Genomic DNA, 18,075 nt, shown 5'->3' on the forward strand with positions numbered 1-18,075 from the left:
TTATTAAAAAGAATTTGATGGCTTCTTGGTCCTGTTGTCTTGACAAGAATGACTACTGGATATCATTAGAAATGAAGTTTACCTAATCCTTTTAAGAAAAGAGGCCTTCCCTTCTGAATGTATAAAGTGTTTAGTCAGAAGCTGCTATTTGAAGAATCTAGATGACTGTTTTAAGGAGTTAGTTGTGTAGATCTTCTTGAATGAAAATTTGCCCAGCTAAATATCTAAATTTCAGAGCTTTAAAATTGGACAGGGCCAGGTTGGAGGAAGTAACTTGGGCACATAGTGCAAATTACCAGTACTAAGTGCCTAGTTTAGATGCCTAAATATAGGTGACTGGCTTCCAGGCTAGTTTAGTACCTCACTTTTAGGATCCTAAAATTAGGTAATGATTTTTGGTTCAGAACTTAGGCACCTAAGTTAAGCTGGAATTTATCCTAATTTTAAGTGCCTAAAACTGAAGTGCCTATATCAAGCACTCAGTTTTTTTTAATTTCAGTTTTTAGTATCTAGCATGGTCCTGATAGCAAGCAACACTTGATTCTAGAAGGGTCTAAATTTATTCTGTCTCTAGTAGAAGTGTAAAGTCTGGGGGAAAGAAGCTACCTGATACCTAATTGCAGTTTCAGGGCTTTAGCTTGATTTTTTTTCTTTCTCCATACTTTAGTCATCCATTCCAGAAGCATGCCCCAAATCAGAGTAAACTTTTGTTGTGCTTTTTAGAAGCTATTATTGATGGACTGCAGGGAAAGTACATCTTTCACATGATTACGGTATAGCAGGTTAAATAATTATTTGGCGTCAATACCAAAGATCACAAGACGCATCACCAACTTTCTACAGTTCAGAAAAGAAGTGAAAACCTATCTCTTTAGAAAATTCTACACTTAAATAACTTAGCTATTGATGTCGTCCACTTCCCGTTTGTAAACCATCTTTGTAAATTCAACTGGAATGTAAACTGTCAAACCATCACTGTAACTTTCAAACAGTATGTAAATTGTAAGCCACTTTGAACCGAATCCTGTGTTTTTGGAAAATAGTGCGATACAAAAATGCATAAATAAATAGTAAGCATTTTTCCATTGACACACAATAAAAGAAATGCTCTAGTATGTTTGGTTTTTAATGTCTCAAAGTGGAATTAGTAGAATTGTATTTGGGGTTTAGAACTGATGTGGAGTCCAGTCCTCCTCTTTCTGGGCACAGCACTGGCAGCATATAAGTTTTTATTTGTTTAGGCTGCTTCTCCCTTTTTTTTTTCTTTGCTTGAAATAAGAATATTCAGTGTACTGTACATTTTTGAAAATAACTGCTTTCATGGTTGGTTGGTTTTATTTGTTTGGATTTAGGTCACCTCTATTTCAGTAGTAGCTCAAAATGGGTTATATTCGGAGGGCTTACAGTCTAAGTTTGTACCTGAGGCAATGGTGGGTTAAGTGACTTGCCTAAGGTCACAAGGTGCAGCAATAGAATTTGAATTTGGCTTCTCTGGTTGTCATCTTGGTGCTATAATTGTTAGGGTACAGCTCAATCTTGACATTATGAGTTTCAGTGGTATCTTTAATAAATGTTTTTTGTCTTTCCAGAAGATCTTAGGGAAGTGTCTGTGAGCTCAGTCCCTGGTCAGACAGTTGAACAGTTACTTCCCTGCCCCGCCTCCCCCCCCCCCCCCCCCCAGTACAGATTTAAAGTTTGGATAGGTAGTATTTCCATTACGTAGCTTCCCACTTTCCAGAACCTGTAGGATAGTTGTGTCTGTCAACCAGCATAGAGAACTGAAAACTGAGCTGAGACGTATCTCTCTTCATCCAGTCTAGTTCCTCAGAATTTTCTATCTCCAGCAAATGGATGGACACACTTTTCAGCTTCTGGTTCTGAGTGATTTGTTCCTGGTCCAGTTGGTCAACTGGTCCCCAGTTAAATTTTGCGGGTGACTTGAGTCTGCAGAGTCATATCTGGAGGTCTTCAGATCCCTGTCTGTGGTGGCCCACGAATTTACTTCTTCCCTCCATTCATCTTTCCTGTGGAGCTCTCCTTTTCCAGCACAACAACCTTTAAAAAAAGAAAGATGGAAAGAGGTTTACTTAGGGTAAGAATTTTGGAGACTGAGCTTGGGGGAAGCAGCCGGCAATGGTAAGTCTGACTAAAGTTTGTTTCAGAACCACTTGGAGGACTGTATGTTCTACTCGGTGCAGGGGAAGAATCCTGACTCACCGCTTGGGACTACATTGTTCTGTTTGTGCCAGTTGGGGGGGAATGACTCCCATGGAGGCAGTTAAGCTGTTTTCCCGCTGTGGGACTGACCGACCGATAAGGGGATTGAAATGTGTGTAAGCCAGGAATCCCACGGGACATGGGGGAAACGGTTGATGGCAGTATGCCTTCAGATTTGGAGCAGCATCCAATTATGCCAGGGTCTTTAGGCTATCTGGTGGGGCTGGTATGCAGTTTGATGTAGGAGAGCATGGGAACGGGCACTGTTCCGTTGCAACTTCAGGGCCCGATAGAGCATTCAGTTGCATCAGGATTTTGTTTTTTTGGAGTTTATATTGCTCTTATACCAGGCATATTTACTGAAGTAAGGACAGTCAGAGTTGCTTCAGAGTTGCTGCAAGGTGCTTCTGTTTCTCACCCTGCTGCTCCTAAGTGATGTCATTTAGCCTCATCTGTCCACTCCTGGAGGTCTTGTTTCTCCCTCCTTATCTGATGTGGCCTTGGTTTATTCAGAGAAGCCATCATTGAAGGAGCCATTAGAGGAGGGAGATCTTCTCCCTGAGGAAGAGGATGACCTGAAAGTACTGAAGTTGTTTGATAAAGAGGTGCTCAGTACTCTTATTTCTGAGGCATTGGCGGTGCTTTCTATTGAGGAGCCTCCTGCTTCTGCTTCAGGATTTCCATCTTCGTTGATCATGAGCGGGATTATAGGTCCATCTGAGAGGCCTTCCTGATGTATCCAGACATTCAAGACTTTATTACAGCAGAATAAGTCTCACCGGATGTGGGGCTAAGAGTGGAAGAGCCATGGCTCACCTCTACCCGTTAATTCCGGAGGAGAAAGAGAAATTGCAGCATTCCAGGGTGGACTTCTTTGTTATGATGGTTACTAAGAAGACCACCTTGCCATTGGAAGGGGACATTTCCCTAAATCACCTACGGGATAGGAATCCAGAAGGTTTACTGAAGCCTTTGAAGTGGCCTCTTTGGGCCTTCAAGTAACAGTGTGCAGCTCGTTGGTGGCAAGAGCGTGACTGAAGTGGCATCTGCTGTCTGTATCACAAGTTGGGCGCCATAACACACAACTAGATGCAGGATTGGCCTACTTGGTGGAAGCTATTTATGAGATGTTATGGCCCATAGTATGGCTTTGGCTGTCATGGCATACCAGCATCTCTGGTTGTGGCATTGGGCAGTAGATGCAGTGTCAAAGTGACATCTAGTTAAGCTTCCCTTTCGGGGTGAGTGGCTATTTGGAGAAGATCTTGATAACTTGATGAAAGAACTGGAGGAAACTAAAGCCTCAGCGGTTGCCAGAGGTCATCCATCTTCAGGGGGCTCTCGATCTGGTCATCAGCAATATGGTTATTAGTCCCGCTTTCAAGCATGCCAATCTTCCTTTTGAGTGGACAGGAAGTTCTCCTCTATCAGCTGTGGCACCCAATGCCTTCCGAGCTTCGCAATGATGCGATGCTGGTCCACTCTTCTCATAGTTCAGTGGGAGGACATCTTCAGGAAATTTTGGACGATTGGGTCAAAATCACATCAGACCAATGGGTTTTGCATATTCTTACAGTTAGACTTCTCCCTCCCAGTCGCTCCTCTCTTCTTGCAGTCTACTTGTCGAAAGGGAGTCTAGGCAGTAGAGGTTCAGGCCACTGTAGATTCCTTGCTGGCACTCTGAGCCTTTGTTCCAGTTCCCCAGACCGAACAGGGACAAGTCAGATACTCAGTTTACTACATTGTTCCAAGGAAAGAAGGCACCTTTTTCTAGTCTTAGATCTCAAAGGTCTAAACCGCTGCCTCTGAGTGTCCTTCTTTCGCATGGAAACACTAAGCAATCATAGACATGGTTCAAGCAGGAGAATTTCTCACTGCTCTCGATCTCAAGGAGGCATACTTGCATTTACCCATATGACTGCTGCAGCAGAGGTTTCTGTGTTTTGAGGTGCTGGGCTGTCACTTTCAGTTCAGGGCTTTGCCCTTCTGTATTGCCATGTCACCAAGAACATTTACCAAGATTGTGGAGGTGGTGGTGGCCTTCCTTCGGCACTAGGGAATCAGAGTTCCCCTGTATCATGATGCCTATCTCATTGGTGTATCATTATATTTGGACAAGGTGGCAGGGACGGACAAATTTGTCTGTCTTCTGTAATCATTTGATTTGGTGATCGATGTTGACAAGAGCAGACTAACTCCATCGCAGATGCTGAATTATCTGCGCATTCTGTTCGACACAGCAAGGGAGAGGATCTTCCTTACAGAATGCAGGAGGTCGAATCTGGTTCAACAGATTTGTCTTTTCGTCAATTAAGGCAGGTCCAGGTTACAGGGTCAATGGCGGCAAGGATGGAAGTAGTGCCATGGGCAAGGGCTCATATGTGGCCATTACAGGAAACTCTCCTCAGCTGCTTGTCTACGGTGTCACAGAAGTATGACCTTTATCTTCCTTGGATGCTGGTTGCCAGATGGAGTATGCAGAGGTGGTTGTCGCTCAGGAATTTGACCATCGGAGCTCCCTTTCCGATAAATAAATAACATAATTGGGAAGTGGTGATAACAGTTGTCAGCAAGTCAGATTGGGAAGCTCATTTCAAGTTCCATCTGGCACAGGGCACATGGACGGAACAGGAGTTTCAGCGATTGATAAATTGCTTGGAGCTCAGGGCAGTGTGGAATGCCTTACACGGATCTGATTTGACTGCTGGATGGGGATCCTCTCCATCTTACGCAGGTACATTGCCTATTGAAGTAAGGTCTGGTGCTCATGGAGGATCCATGCCCCTTTGTTCTTATGGTTTGGTCATTGAAAGGGCTTGGTATAGATGGAAAGGTTATTCTAATTTGGTCATTGCTACCATGCTTCAGTCTCATAAATGTTCTGCATTCATTGCATATTCGAGGATGTGGAGGACATTTGAGGGCTGGTGTCTGAGCGTGGACTTTCTCCTTTCTGCTGAGATCATGCACAGGCTTTGGCCTGTTTCAGGGGCTGACTACAGAAGACATCTCTTGCGTCTCATATGGATATCGGCTGTCACTTTGCATGGTGCTTCCTGTATATCTCTTGTTTTCTATAGAAGAGAAAAGTCTAAACGTTTGCTTGTCTGGTTAGTTTTAGGTTAACAGGTTGTTTAAGATTGTCATGTTTATTCCGAGTATTGTCCTTCCTGCTTGCCTACATAAATAATGAGGAGTTGGACTGTGTGCCAGAAGAGAGATGTCTCAACTCAGTTTTCAGTTTCTCCATCGCCACCTGCTGGTTGATGAATACAATTATCCCACATGTTCTGGAATAGTGGGAAGGACTAATGGAAAGAAAATGATCAGCTAAGTCCTAATTTCTCCTTAACTGCATATGATGTCATCTACTTTGACCGATTTTAGCACAAAACTAATTGTTTTATCTGTGTAGATTGTTGGGCAATGAGCCAGATCCAGGTATCTCTCTCTTGTGTTCTTTCCTACCCATTTAAATAGAATATAGAAAATAAAAAATATTGTTTTAGTGTAATTCACCCTGGGTTGGAGGGCAGAATATCAAACTAATAAATTGGTAAAAGGTATTTTTTATACTAGTTTCAAGCAATAACTGGATTGAGTTTGAGTTTTATAGCCTGCCTTTGTAAGGGTTGAGAACCTGTTCAAGGCAGCTACAAAGTTTCTTGCACCCACAACCTTTTATGACATTTAATAATTGAGGAATAGGATACAAATGAGTTTTTGTAAGCAGTAAGTTTGAATAGAAAAACTTCCTGTTAGAATTTAAGTTTTAATTTATCTAGAGGACTGAATTGGGTCATGTAAGTTGTGTTTGAGAGGTGGTGGTGTTTAGATTTTTAGAAAGATGGAAAGAACAGCGGATTCTTAAAGATTCTTAGCAGTGTTGCATGAGGATGGTATTGGATGGAATATACTTTGCAGTACTGACATCCAGTGGAGCTGTGAGCAGATTTTACAGAAATAGCAATCCTCAGGATTAAGGGAACGTGTCTATGGGAAACTCTGCTTCTGAGAATACATTTTTGGATGTGCAGTAGAGGCGTGTGAGAAAACTAATAAAAATATTGCTAGATATTTCCTTCCCCAGTTATCTTTGTCTGCAAAACTTACTTTCTAAGCCCAGGAAAAATTGATATAAGCAGTTCATTGCATGATGGTTTTGGATTATGGTAGTTTTGACAGTTCAAATTAATTTTGTATACAAACGATTGTAGGAATTAAGAGGTTGTGAAAACCTCTTTTTAAAAAATATGCTGCTGAGTTCAGTTAAGAATTTTAATTGTATACAGTGCTCATGTTTAATGAGATACTGTGTGTTGAGGACTTTTCTTTATTAAGGACAGAATTATTTAACATTGTTAGCTCCAGATTAAGATTACCATATTAAGGCTTGGCCTCTTGTCCTATTACTGTCTTCAGTGCATCAGTCTGAGTTATTGTTCTCACATATACCTTTTGCTTTTTCCCTCTCTCTTCTATTGATGGAGCAGCCAGACCAAATCAGTTTGGAGTGCCTGGTGTAGTGCCACACTATGTTCCTCCTCAGATGTTTAACATTCCACAGACCTCTGTACAGGCAAAACCAGTGGCAAGTATAATATTGTTCCTCTTGTTACGTACTTCTACAGTTATGTAGAGTGAGTGATGAGCTTTTTGTAGCTTCTATTCATTGACTCCAGTAGACCGTTCTTCTTAAAATGAAAGTATTTTGTGAAATGTCAGAATATATTTGACATTTCACAACAATTTGGCTAAACATTTTTGAATTTGCAGCATTACTGCAACAGTAGGCAGGAAACAATTTTCCTGGTATCACATCATAGAAAATCAGACAAAACTAGTTCTTTTACAAGACAGTGCTAGTGATGTGCTGTTAGTCTGGTACGTAAGGCCTCCATGCTTATGCTGGAATGAGCACGTTCTAGATCTGCAGTGGAAGCAAGACCACCCCACCTGTGAGTTATGTGGCAGAAGCAAGGATTGTGCAGTAAGCAGGGCCAGTGGCAGCAGAAAGGATGGGACATGTTATAGGGTCTGCAGGTGCAGTAAGCTGTTGACTAAGAAGTAGCAGAACAACCATACTGTTAGTTCTTGGTTGGTACAGTGCTACATGAAGGAAGGAGTTGTCTTGCTGCACTGCATTTGACCATGAAGTGCACATCTTCCTGGTTGATATCAAGAAATAAGGAAGAAAGCTTTGGGAGAGAAAGCAGGCTGCAGAGAAGAGGAAAATGGAAGAGGGTTTGTTTAGAGAAGGTAAGAAGGAAGGAAACGGTGATAGGGAACAGAAAAGCAAGTTTGAGTTAAAAACAAACGGTGAAGCACAGAAAGAGGAGACTGAAAAAAGATGGAGAAGAAAAAAAAATCTCCCAAACTAATTAACCCCCCCCCCCCACCAAAAATAAAGCCAATTCTGTGTTTAAATTTTGCTACATAATGATTACTGTATAGCACTGACCAGTCTCAGAAATGTAACTTTCAATTCTCCGAGGACAAGCAGGCTGCTTGTTCTCACTGATGGGTGACGTCCACGGCAGCCCCTCCAATCGGAACACTTTACTAGCAAAGGCCTTTGCTAGTCCTCGCGCGCTCATGCGCACCGCGCATGCGCGGCCTTCTTCCCGCCCGAACCGGCTCGTGTTCGTCAGTCTTCTTTTGTCCGCGCTCGGTACGGTCGTGTTTTTGCCGTGTCATGCCCCGCAAAGTCGACCTCGCGCGTTCTTCGTGTTGTTTAAAAAAAAAAACAACAAAAAAAAACATTCTGTGTGTGGAAAGAGACTCTTTGGTCTCTTTCCCCCCCGCTATTTCCAGCTTTTTCGCCCCGGTAAGTTTTCTTTCGTCGTCGGGGTAGGCCGCTGTTAGGCCTCGGGTAGAAGTTTTCTTCCCCTTGTTTTTCGGGTGCCTTTTCCGCCATTTCGACTTTTGATCTCGCCGGCGTGATTTTTCCGCCCATGACATCGAAGTCTCCCAGCGGCTTCAAGAAGTGCACCCAGTGCGCCCGGGTCATCTCGCTCACTGACAGGCACGCGTCGTGTCTTCAGTGCTTGGGGGCTGGGCACCGCCCGCAGGCCTGTAGTCTGTGTTCCCTTTTGCAAAAGCGGACTCAGGTAGCGAGATTGGCCCAGTGGAACGTTTTGTTCTCGGGCTCTTCGTCGACATCGGCACCGGGGGTATCGAGTGCATCGACGTCTTCAGCGTCCAGAACTTCATCCTCGGCCGCCAGTGCATCGAGGCATCGGCCCTCTGCATCGGCGCTGAGACATCGGACAGCTGCATCGACGTCGGTGGTACCGGGACCTCGTCGGCTGATGTCGTCGGACGGTGGTGCTTCGTCTGGAGTGCAGGTGAGGGCTGTCCATTCCCCTGCTGGTGGCGGTGAGCCTTCGGGTGGGTCTCCCCCTACCCTGAGGGCTCCTGCGGTACAGCCCCCCCCCGAGACCGACCTCCTTCGGCCTCGGCCCCGAGGAAGCGACGGTTGGATTCTACGTCCTCCTCGTCGGTGCTGGGAAGCTCCGGTGACATGCTTCGTAAGAAGTCGAAGAAGCATCGACACCGGTCCCCTTCCCGTGTCGGCACCGAGAGCTCTGGGTCGCCGAGGGAGTCGGCACCCAGTAGGCATCGGCACCGAGAGGACCGCTCACCCTCTGTCCAGGAGGTGTCGATGCGCTCCGCTCTGGACAGTCCGGAACAGCCTCCACGCCCGGAACAGGTTCTGACGTCGACACCTGCATCGACATCCATGCCTTTCTCTGCAGCCGCTCTGAACGAGAGCCTCCGGGCCGTTCTCCCAGAGATTCTGGGAGAGCTGTTGCGCCCTACCCCTCCGGTACCGGCGGTGCTTGCGCCACCGGTACCGTCGAGCGTGGCGCTGGCTGGTCCATCGCCCGAGGTGAGGTCTCCGGCGTCGGTGCCGCCACCTCCCAGGAAGGCTCCCCGACTACGTCGGCGGAGGGAGGTTCGCCGATGCGGGCGAGGGAGTCTACCTCTCGACGCCCCCATCGTGGACGTGGCTCCACAGAGTCGAGTCGGGCGAGGTTGCAGACACAGGTCCGTGAACTTGTGTCTGACACCGAGGGTGAGGCCTCGTGGGAAGAGGAAGAAGACCCCAGATATTTCTCTGACGAGTCTGAAGGTCTTCCTTCCGATCCCACTCCCTCTCCTGAGAGACAGCTTTCTCCTCCCGAGAGTCTGTCTTTTGCTTCCTTTGTCCGGGAGATGTCTACGGCCATCCCCTTCCTGGTGGTTGTGGAGGACGAGCCCAGGGCTGAAATGTTTGAGCTCCTGGACTATCCTTCTCCACCTAAGGAAGCGTCCACTGTACCCATGCACCATGTCCTAAAAAAGACATTGCTGGCGAACTGGACCAAGCCTCTAACTAATCCCCACATTCCCAAGAGCATACACATGCGGAACAATGTGCGGCAGTTGGCGGGCTTGGTTGATGCGCTCCCCCCTGAGCAAGCCAAGCCTTTTCAGGAGGTGGTCAGGCAGCTGAAGGCGTGCAGAAAATTCCTGGCCAGAGGGGTGTATGACATCTTTGATGTTGCGTCCAGGGCCGCTGCTCAAGGTGTGGTGATGCGCAGACTCTCATGGCTGCGTGCCTCCGACCTGGAGAATAGAATCCAGCAGCGGATTGCGGACTCGCCTTGCCGTGCGGATAATATTTTTAGAGAGAAAGTCGAACAGGTGGTAGAGCAGCTCCACCAGCGGGACACCGCATTCGACAAGTTCTCCCGCCGGCAGCCTTCAGCCTCTATCTCTACAGGTAGAAGATTTTTTTGGGGAAGGAAGACTGTTCCCTACTCTTCTGGTAAGCGTAGGTACAATCCTCCTTCTCGACAGCCTGCGGCCCAGGCTAAGCCCCAGCGCGCTCGCTCTCGTCAGCAGCGTGCGCCTCAGCAAGGCCCCTCGGCTCCCCAGCAAAAGCAAGGGACGAGCTTTTGACTGGCTCCAGCAGAGCATAGCCGACATCCAAGTGTCAGTGCCGGGCGACCTGCCAGTCGGAGGGAGGTTGAAAGCTTTTCACCAAAGGTGGCCTCTCATAACCTCCGATCAGTGGGTTCTTCAAATAGTCCGGCAAGGATACACCCTCAATTTGGCCTCAAAACCTCCAAATTGTCCACCGGGAGCTCAGTCTTACAGCTTCCAGCACAAGCAGTTACTTGCAGAGGAACTCTCCGCCCTTCTCAGCGCCAATGCGGTCGAGCCCGTGCCATCCGGGCAGGAAGGGCTGGGATTCTATTCCAGGTACTCCCTTGTGGAAAAGAAAACAGGGGGGATGCGTCCCATCCTAGACCTAAGGGCCCTGAACAAATATCTGGTCAAAGAAAAGTTCAGGATGCTTTCCCTGGGCACCCTTCTTCCCATGATTCAGGAAAACGATTGGCTATGCTCTCTGGACTTGAAGGATGCCTACACACACATCCCGATACTGCCAGCTCACAGGCAGTATCTGCGATTTCAGCTGGGCACACGTCACTTCCAGTACTGTGTGCTACCCTTTGGGGTCGCCTCTGCGCCCAGGGTGTTCACAAAGTGCTTGGCTGTAGTAGCAGCGGCACTTCGCAGGCTGGGGGTGCACGTGTTCCCATATCTCGACGATTGGCTGGTGAAGAACACATCCGAGGCAGGAGCCCTGCAGTCCATGCAGATGACTATTCGCCTCCTGGAGCTACTGGGGTTTGTGATAAATTATCCAAAGTCCCATCTTCTCCCAGTGCAGAAACTCGAATTCATAGGAGCTCTGCTGGATTCTCGGACGGCTCGCGCCTATCTCCTGGAGGCGAGAGCCAACAACTTGTTGTCCCTCGTCTCGCGGGTGCGAGCGTCCCAGCAGATCACAGCTCGGCAGATGTTGAGATTGCTGGGCCACATGGCCTCCACAGTTCATGTGACTCCCATGGCCCGCCTTCACATGAGATCTGCCCAATGGACCCTAGCTTCCCAGTGGTTTCAGGCTGCTGGGGATCTAGAAGATGTGATCCACCTGTCCACGAGTTTTCTCAAATCCCTGTATTGGTGGACGATTTGGTCAAATTTGACTCTGGGACGTCCGTTCCAAATTCCTCAGCCACAAAAAGTGCTGACCACGGATGCGTCTCTCCTGGGATGGGGAGCTCATGTCGATGGGCTTCACACCCAAGGAAGCTGGTCCCTCCAGGAACGCGATCTGCAGATCAATCTTCTGGAGTTGCGAGCGATCTGGAACGCTCTGAAGGCTTTCAGAGATCGGCTGTCCCACCAAATTATCCAAATTCAGACAGACAACCAGGTTGCCATGTACTACGTCAACAAGCAGGGGGGCACCGGATCTCGCCCCCTGTGTCAGGAAGCCGTCAGCATGTGGCTCTGGGCTCGCCGTCACGGCATGGTGCTCCAAGCCACATATCTGGCAGGCGTAAACAACAGTCTGGCCGACAGGTTGAGCAGGATTATGCAACCTCACGAGTGGTCGCTCAATTCCAGGGTAGTGCGACAGATCTTCCAGGTGTGGGGCACCCCCCTGGTAGATCTCTTCGCATCTCGAGCCAACCACAAAGTCCCTCAGTTCTGTTCCAGGCTTCAGGCCCACGGCAGACTGGCATCGGATGCCTTCCTCCTGGATTGGGGGGAGGGTCTGCTGTATGCTTATCCTCCCATACCTCTGGTGGGGAAGACTTTGTTGAAACTCAAGCAAGACCGAGGCACCATGATTCTGATTGCTCCTTTTTGGCCGCGTCAGATCTGGTTCCCTCTTCTTCTGGAATTGTCCTCCGAAGAACCGTGGAGATTGGAGTGTTTTCCGACCCTCATCACACAGGACGAAGGGGCGCTTCTGCATCCCATCCTCCGGTCCCTGGCTCTCACGGCCTGGATGTTGAGAGCGTAGACTTTGCCTCTTTGGGTCTGTCAGAGGGTGTCTCCCGTATCTTGCTTGCTTCCAGGAAAGATTCCACTAAGAGGAGTTATTTCTTTCTTTGGAGGAGGTTTGCCGTCTGGTGTGACAGCAAGGCCCTAGATCCTCGCTCTTGTCCTACACAGACCCTGCTTGAATACCTTCTGCACTTGTCTGAGTCTGGTCTCAAGACCAACTCTGTAAGGGTTCACCTTAGTGCAGTCAGTGCTTACCATTACCGTGTGGAAGGTAAGCCGATCTCAGGACAGCCTTTAGTTGTTCGCTTCATGAGAGGTTTGCTTTTGTCAAAGCCCCCTGTCAAGCCTCCTACAGTGTCATGGGATCTCAATGTCGTTCTCACCCAGCTGATGAAACCTCCTTTTGAGCCACTGAATTCCTGCCATCTGAAGTACTTGACCTGGAAGGTCATTTTCTTGGTGGCAGTTACTTCAGCTCGTAGAGTCAGTGAGCTTCAGGCCCTGGTAGCCCAGGCCCCTTACACCAAATTTCATCATAACAGAGTAGTCCTCCGCACTCACCCTAAGTTCTTGCCAAGGGTTGTGTCGGAGTTCCATCTGAACCAGTCAGTTGTCTTGCCAACATTCTTTCCCCGTCCTCATTCCTGCCCTGCTGAACGTCAGCTGCACACATTGGACTGCAAGAGAGCATTGGCCTTCTACCTGGAGCGGACACAGCCCAACAGACAGTCCGCCCAATTGTTTGTTTCTTTTGATCCCAATAGGAGGGGAGTGGCTGTGGGGAAACGCACCATATCCAATTGGCTAGCAGATTGCATTTCCTTCACTTACGCCCAGGCTGGGCTGGCTCTTGAGGGTCATGTCACGGCTCATAATGTTAGAGCCATGGCAGCGTCGGTAGCCCACTTGAAGTCAGCCTCTATTGAAGAAATTTGCAAAGCTGTGACGTGGTCATCTGTCCACACATTCACATCTCATTACTGCCTGCAGCAGGATACCCGACGCGACAGTCGATTCGGGCAGTCAGTTCTTCAGAACCTGTTTGGGCTTTAGGATCCAACTCCACCCCCCGAGGGCCCTGTTTGTTCTGTTCCAGGCTGCACTCTCAGTTAGTTGGTAAATTTTTTAGGTCAATCTCAGTTATGTCCTCGCCGTTGCGAGGCCCAATTGACCATGGTTGTTGTTTTGAGTGAGCCTGGGGGCTAGGGATACCCCATCAGTGAGAACAAGCAGCCTGCTTGTCCTCGGAGAAAGCGAATGCTACATACCTGTAGAAGGTATTCTCCGAGGACAGCAGGCTGATTGTTTTCACAAACCCGCCCGCCTCCCCTTTGGAGTTGTGTCTTCCCTTGCTTTGTTTTGCTACTTATGGGACTGACGAACACGAGCCGGTTCGGGCGGGAAGACGGCCGCGCATGCGCGGTGCGCATGAGCGCGCGAGGACTAGCAAAGGCCTTTGCTAGTAAAATGTTCCGATTGGAGGGGCTGCCGTGGACGTCACCCATCAGTGAGAACAATCAGCCTGCTGTCCTCGGAGAATACCTTCTACAGGTATGTAGCATTCGCTATATTTCATGATAATAGGGCATGAGGAACTTTAATTCCTGATGTCTGTCCTTCGATCATTGCAGAGAGAGGTATTTTAAGGATTTTCCAGTACTGTTTTGGCTTGGTTGACTGCCTACAATTGAAACACATTATTTTGTTTTAGGCCCAACAAGTGTCCAACCAGGGTGGGGCGTCAGGTCAGGGTCCGTACCCATACAACCTCTCTGAGCCTGCCATCACCTTGGATACCACAGGTGGAAAAAATGTGTCTGAGCAGAACAACTACAGTAACATTCCTCATGAAGGAAAACATACTCCCTTGTATGAGCGATCTTCTCCAATAAACCCTGCACAGAGTGGAAGCCCAAATCATTTAGATACAACCTATTTCCCTGCCTCTTCTACATCTTCTTCCTCTGACAATGATGAAGGCAATGGAGGAACTGCTAAGTAAGTTAAGCCTAAGACATTAGATTTGTAAGGAATAAAACTTAATGTGAAACTATTATATTGTATTTATTTAGATTTTGCTCACACCTTTTTCAGTAGTAGCTCAAGGTGAGTTACGTTCAGGTACAGTGGATATTTCTCTGTCCCAGGAGGGCTCACATTAAGTTTGTACCTGAGGCAATGGAGGGTTAAGTGACTTGCCCAAGATCACAAGGAGCAGCAGCGGAATTTGAACCGGCCACCTTTGGATTGCAAGACTGGTGCTCTAACCACTAGGCCACTCCTCCACTTGGATACCACAGGTGAAAGAAATGTGTCTGAGCAGAACAAGTACAGTAACATTCCTCATGAAGGAAAACATATTCCCTTGTATGAGCAATCTTCTCCAATAAACCCTGCACAGAGTGGAAGCCCAAATCATTTGTAATGGTCCCTTGTCACAAATCAGGGAATTTGGAGTCTTAAAATTGTCATACAGTGGTTTCCAGTTCTGTCCTTTTGACCCCATGGCTAGTCGAGTTTTCAGGATATCCACAAGGAATATACATTGAGACACGTGTAGATACCTGGTCTCCAGTGTATACAAATATTGCATGCATATATATTGTGGATATCATGATGAAACCCTCTTTGGCTGTGGGTTCACTAGCACAGGCTTCAAAATAATTTGTGTGGTGTTTTGCTGGGCTATTGCACTGATTTGGTTTACAATGTTTTTTTTTCTTTTATCTTTTCATTATATTTTGATATAAGTTTGGCATTGAATTATTACGTTTTACATAATTTGTTTTCATTATATTTAGGGCTTCTGCTATATGTCTAATTAAAAAAATTTATATACTACCTTACCAAAACAAAGCCATATGAGGAAGTTCATAATATAAAAACAAACATTTACATTCTAACCAGGCCAACCCTACTTAGGTGTTTAGATATTGCAAAGATAGGAGTTTATTTCTAACTAATTAGGGGATCTTTGAGGTTGAAGAAATTGGTGATTTTGAAGTTCGTTTTTGGGTACCCTTTTTTTTAGTGGGCTGAAATACATTTCTATAACACAAACGTACTACAATAACAAAGCAATACATTTCCTCCCAGTAAACAGCATTAGCACTAATATTCCCCCAGCAATCAGCACATACACCCTCAGTACTCTTCTGTACATCCCCAGCCCTCTCTTTCCCCATCAGCTTGTCTCCAACTTTCTCCCTATCCCTGTCTTTACTAGTTTTAACAATCCAATCAAAGTAGAGGATGACGACCAGCCACGGACATAGATGTAAAAAAGTATCCTTTATTGAAAGCACCAGCACAGAGGCCCTGACACGTGCCGTGTTTCAATGGGTCATGAATCTGTCTATATAGAACATAGTTAAACATGTAATGGACAGCCAGTAGTATGTGTTTTCTTGCTTTTTTCATTGTATTAAATGTACATGTACATACATCTGTTTATTATATAAAAGATTGTGATAATCTACTCTTTTACTCCTTATATGTTTATCTTTGTTCAATAAAGGATACCTTTTTACATTTATGTCCACGGCTGGTCGTCATTGATGTCATCCTGTGCTTTGATTGACTGTTCATTTTGACATAGAGGCATCTTCCTGTTTTTGCTTTTGACTCTTACCAGTTTTAAACCAAACACTCTTGCTCATTCGTCTTTTCACCACCACCTCCAGTGTTCATTGTGGAGACTGCTGTGCAGCAAACATGGTGGGAGGAAGAGGAGAATGGAGCTTAGTCAGCTGCTTAAAACTTCTGCAACAGAGTCAGTGTAGAGAAAGCAGAGAAACGAAGTGAAGTATTCATTGCAGGAAAGGATAAGAGTGAGAGAGTCAGAGGAATGATATTTTTCTAATGTTTATCCAAAATCCCAAAACAGAAGCCCTCTATATACATTTTGGAAAAAAAAAATTGTAATCAGTTGGGTGAAAGATGTGAAAACTAGGAGCTTAATAGACTGTGAGAAATAAAGATTTTAGGCTTTCTTTCAGTGTTTAGAATACTAATGGCCTCTACAACAGGTTTCGTTACAGAGCTTAGTAAAGGTGTAAGAAGAATTTCGTCTTACCTACTAACTTATTTTGTACATAGGAAGAGGGAAGCTTATAGTGCAGACTGGGGTGAGAATAAAATAAATTGCACTTGGCTTACTGATCAAATGTTGATGTCATTAACCCTTTATGTTTTGAGAAACATTCACATTTTCTTTGCATAGAATTTTTACTACACTGGTGTAAATTCTTCATTCCATTACGTCCCATTCATCAATCTAGAGACTTGCAGTTTAGTCCATCTACCAGCAAGTGGAGATAGAGAACTCCAGAGCTCTGCCTTAAGGCACACTGTGCAACAGCCCCTCTTTCAGTATTCTGTCTATTTCAGCAGGTGGATGGATATATCCTGTGCAGCTCTGTGTGGTGCTTGCTCCTGGCCTGTTCCTCAGATTCAGTTGAGTTAGGGGTATTGCCTGGGCTCCAGCCTGTTTATAGGGGTACACCTGGTGGTGCCAGGTCCCTTCCCCCTGTCCCCCACCTTTCTTTGCCTGCTCTTCTGACTTTAAAAAAAATACTGCAAATCTCCTGCCTCTTGAAAAAAGAAAAGAAGTGGGAGTGTGTACCAGAACCAACTTACTGACAATAGCAGTGCTTCGGTGGACTGGGAATTTGTCTTCACCTTTTGATTAATTCCTGTGCCTTTGCCAAAGATGATCCTCTCATAGCTTCAGACCTTAAGTTTTATTTTCTCTTTTTCTGGGCTTCAAGATGGCAGCTCCCACGAAGACAGTCAAACACTGCTTCTCCTGGTGTGGAATCTGGCAGTTAGTCAGTGCTTTGTTCCGCCTGCAGTTGGGCCTCTTCCAGTCCTCCTCCCACCTATTGGGTATTTATCCTGATGTGGGGGGGGGGGGGGTAGTTAGAGGTGTTGCGGGCAGAGATTTTGGTGGCCATCTTTGATCTGCTGGCATGTTTTCCCAGGCTGAGCCTGTACCGGGACAGTCTGTCAGCAGGTGACTTTACCAGTACCAACTTGAAGGCAGTGGATCATTCTCCCTTTGGAGATTTGGACCAGTATTCATTGAGTGCTCCTTTTTCTCCTGAATTTGTGCTTCTGATGCACCAAGTTGTTGTGTGTTTGTTTTTGTGTTTTTTAACTGAAGCGACCCCTAACTTTTGAGGTTCCTCCAGCCTCCTTCCCCCCACCCCCGGGCTAATTACTGGATTGAAGTCGAAGTGGAGAGGCAACTAGGATCAGATGTGCCTTTCTCGGGGGCTTCTTGCCAATCTCTGTCTGACCATTTGGAGGAAGGGGAGATTCCCTCTGAGGAGGCTGATGACCCTTTTGCAGCCAGGCTGTTTCATAAGGAGGAGTTCCTTCTCTGATCACTAAGTCTCTGGAAGTCCTTAACATTGAGTCTCCTGAACCTCTTGGCTCAGAGATAACCTCCCCATCCCATGATGTTTGGCACCAAGAAACCACCTAAGGTATTTCATATTCATGTGGTTATGAGTCCTGATACATGCACAGTAAGATACCCGTGATTCTGGGCTGTGAGCTATGCCTCATCTCTATCCTCTCCCTGTTGAAGAATTGGAGTCCTTGAGATTACCTAGGGTGGACTCCTTGAAGAAAACCGCTCTCCCCATAGAAGGTGATACAGCTGTTAAGGATGTCCAGGACCACATACTGGAGTTGTCATGTAAGCTGTCTTTTGAAGTCGCAGCTTTGTGTTTACAGGCCACAGCTTGTGGCTCCTATGCAGCTTGAGCCCGAGTTGGATGCAGAAGGCTTCTTCAGAAGAGGAGTTGGTACAGTTGCTGCCCTCCTTGGAGGCGGGCTTAGCCTATTGGTGGATTTGATGTATGATCTGCTTTGAGCCTCGGCTAAGCAGATTCTCTTGGCAAGAACTGTTATGGCTTTGGATCTGTCTCTGTCATTGGATGGTGGGTGCAACCAGAAAGGTCAGTCTAGCAAGATTTGCATTCTATGGTAAACTGC

At 46.6% G+C, this 18,075-nt stretch overlaps 1 protein-coding gene across 1 annotated transcript in view; it reads left to right on the plus strand.

The window, feature by feature from the left end:
• The window catches only part of FAM120A (family with sequence similarity 120A), a 185,026-nt gene that overhangs the window by 65,440 nt on the left and 101,511 nt on the right, over positions 1–18,075 (plus strand). The window contains exons 6-7 of the mRNA XM_030208505.1: positions 6,711–6,808; positions 13,784–14,070. Of these exons, the coding sequence (XP_030064365.1) occupies positions 6,711–6,808; positions 13,784–14,070 (385 nt within the window). The remainder of the gene's footprint in view (positions 1–6,710; positions 6,809–13,783; positions 14,071–18,075) is intronic.

Source organism: Microcaecilia unicolor, chromosome 6, assembly GCF_901765095.1.
Source record: "Microcaecilia unicolor chromosome 6, aMicUni1.1, whole genome shotgun sequence".
NCBI classification, from domain to species: domain Eukaryota; kingdom Metazoa; phylum Chordata; class Amphibia; order Gymnophiona; family Siphonopidae; genus Microcaecilia; species Microcaecilia unicolor.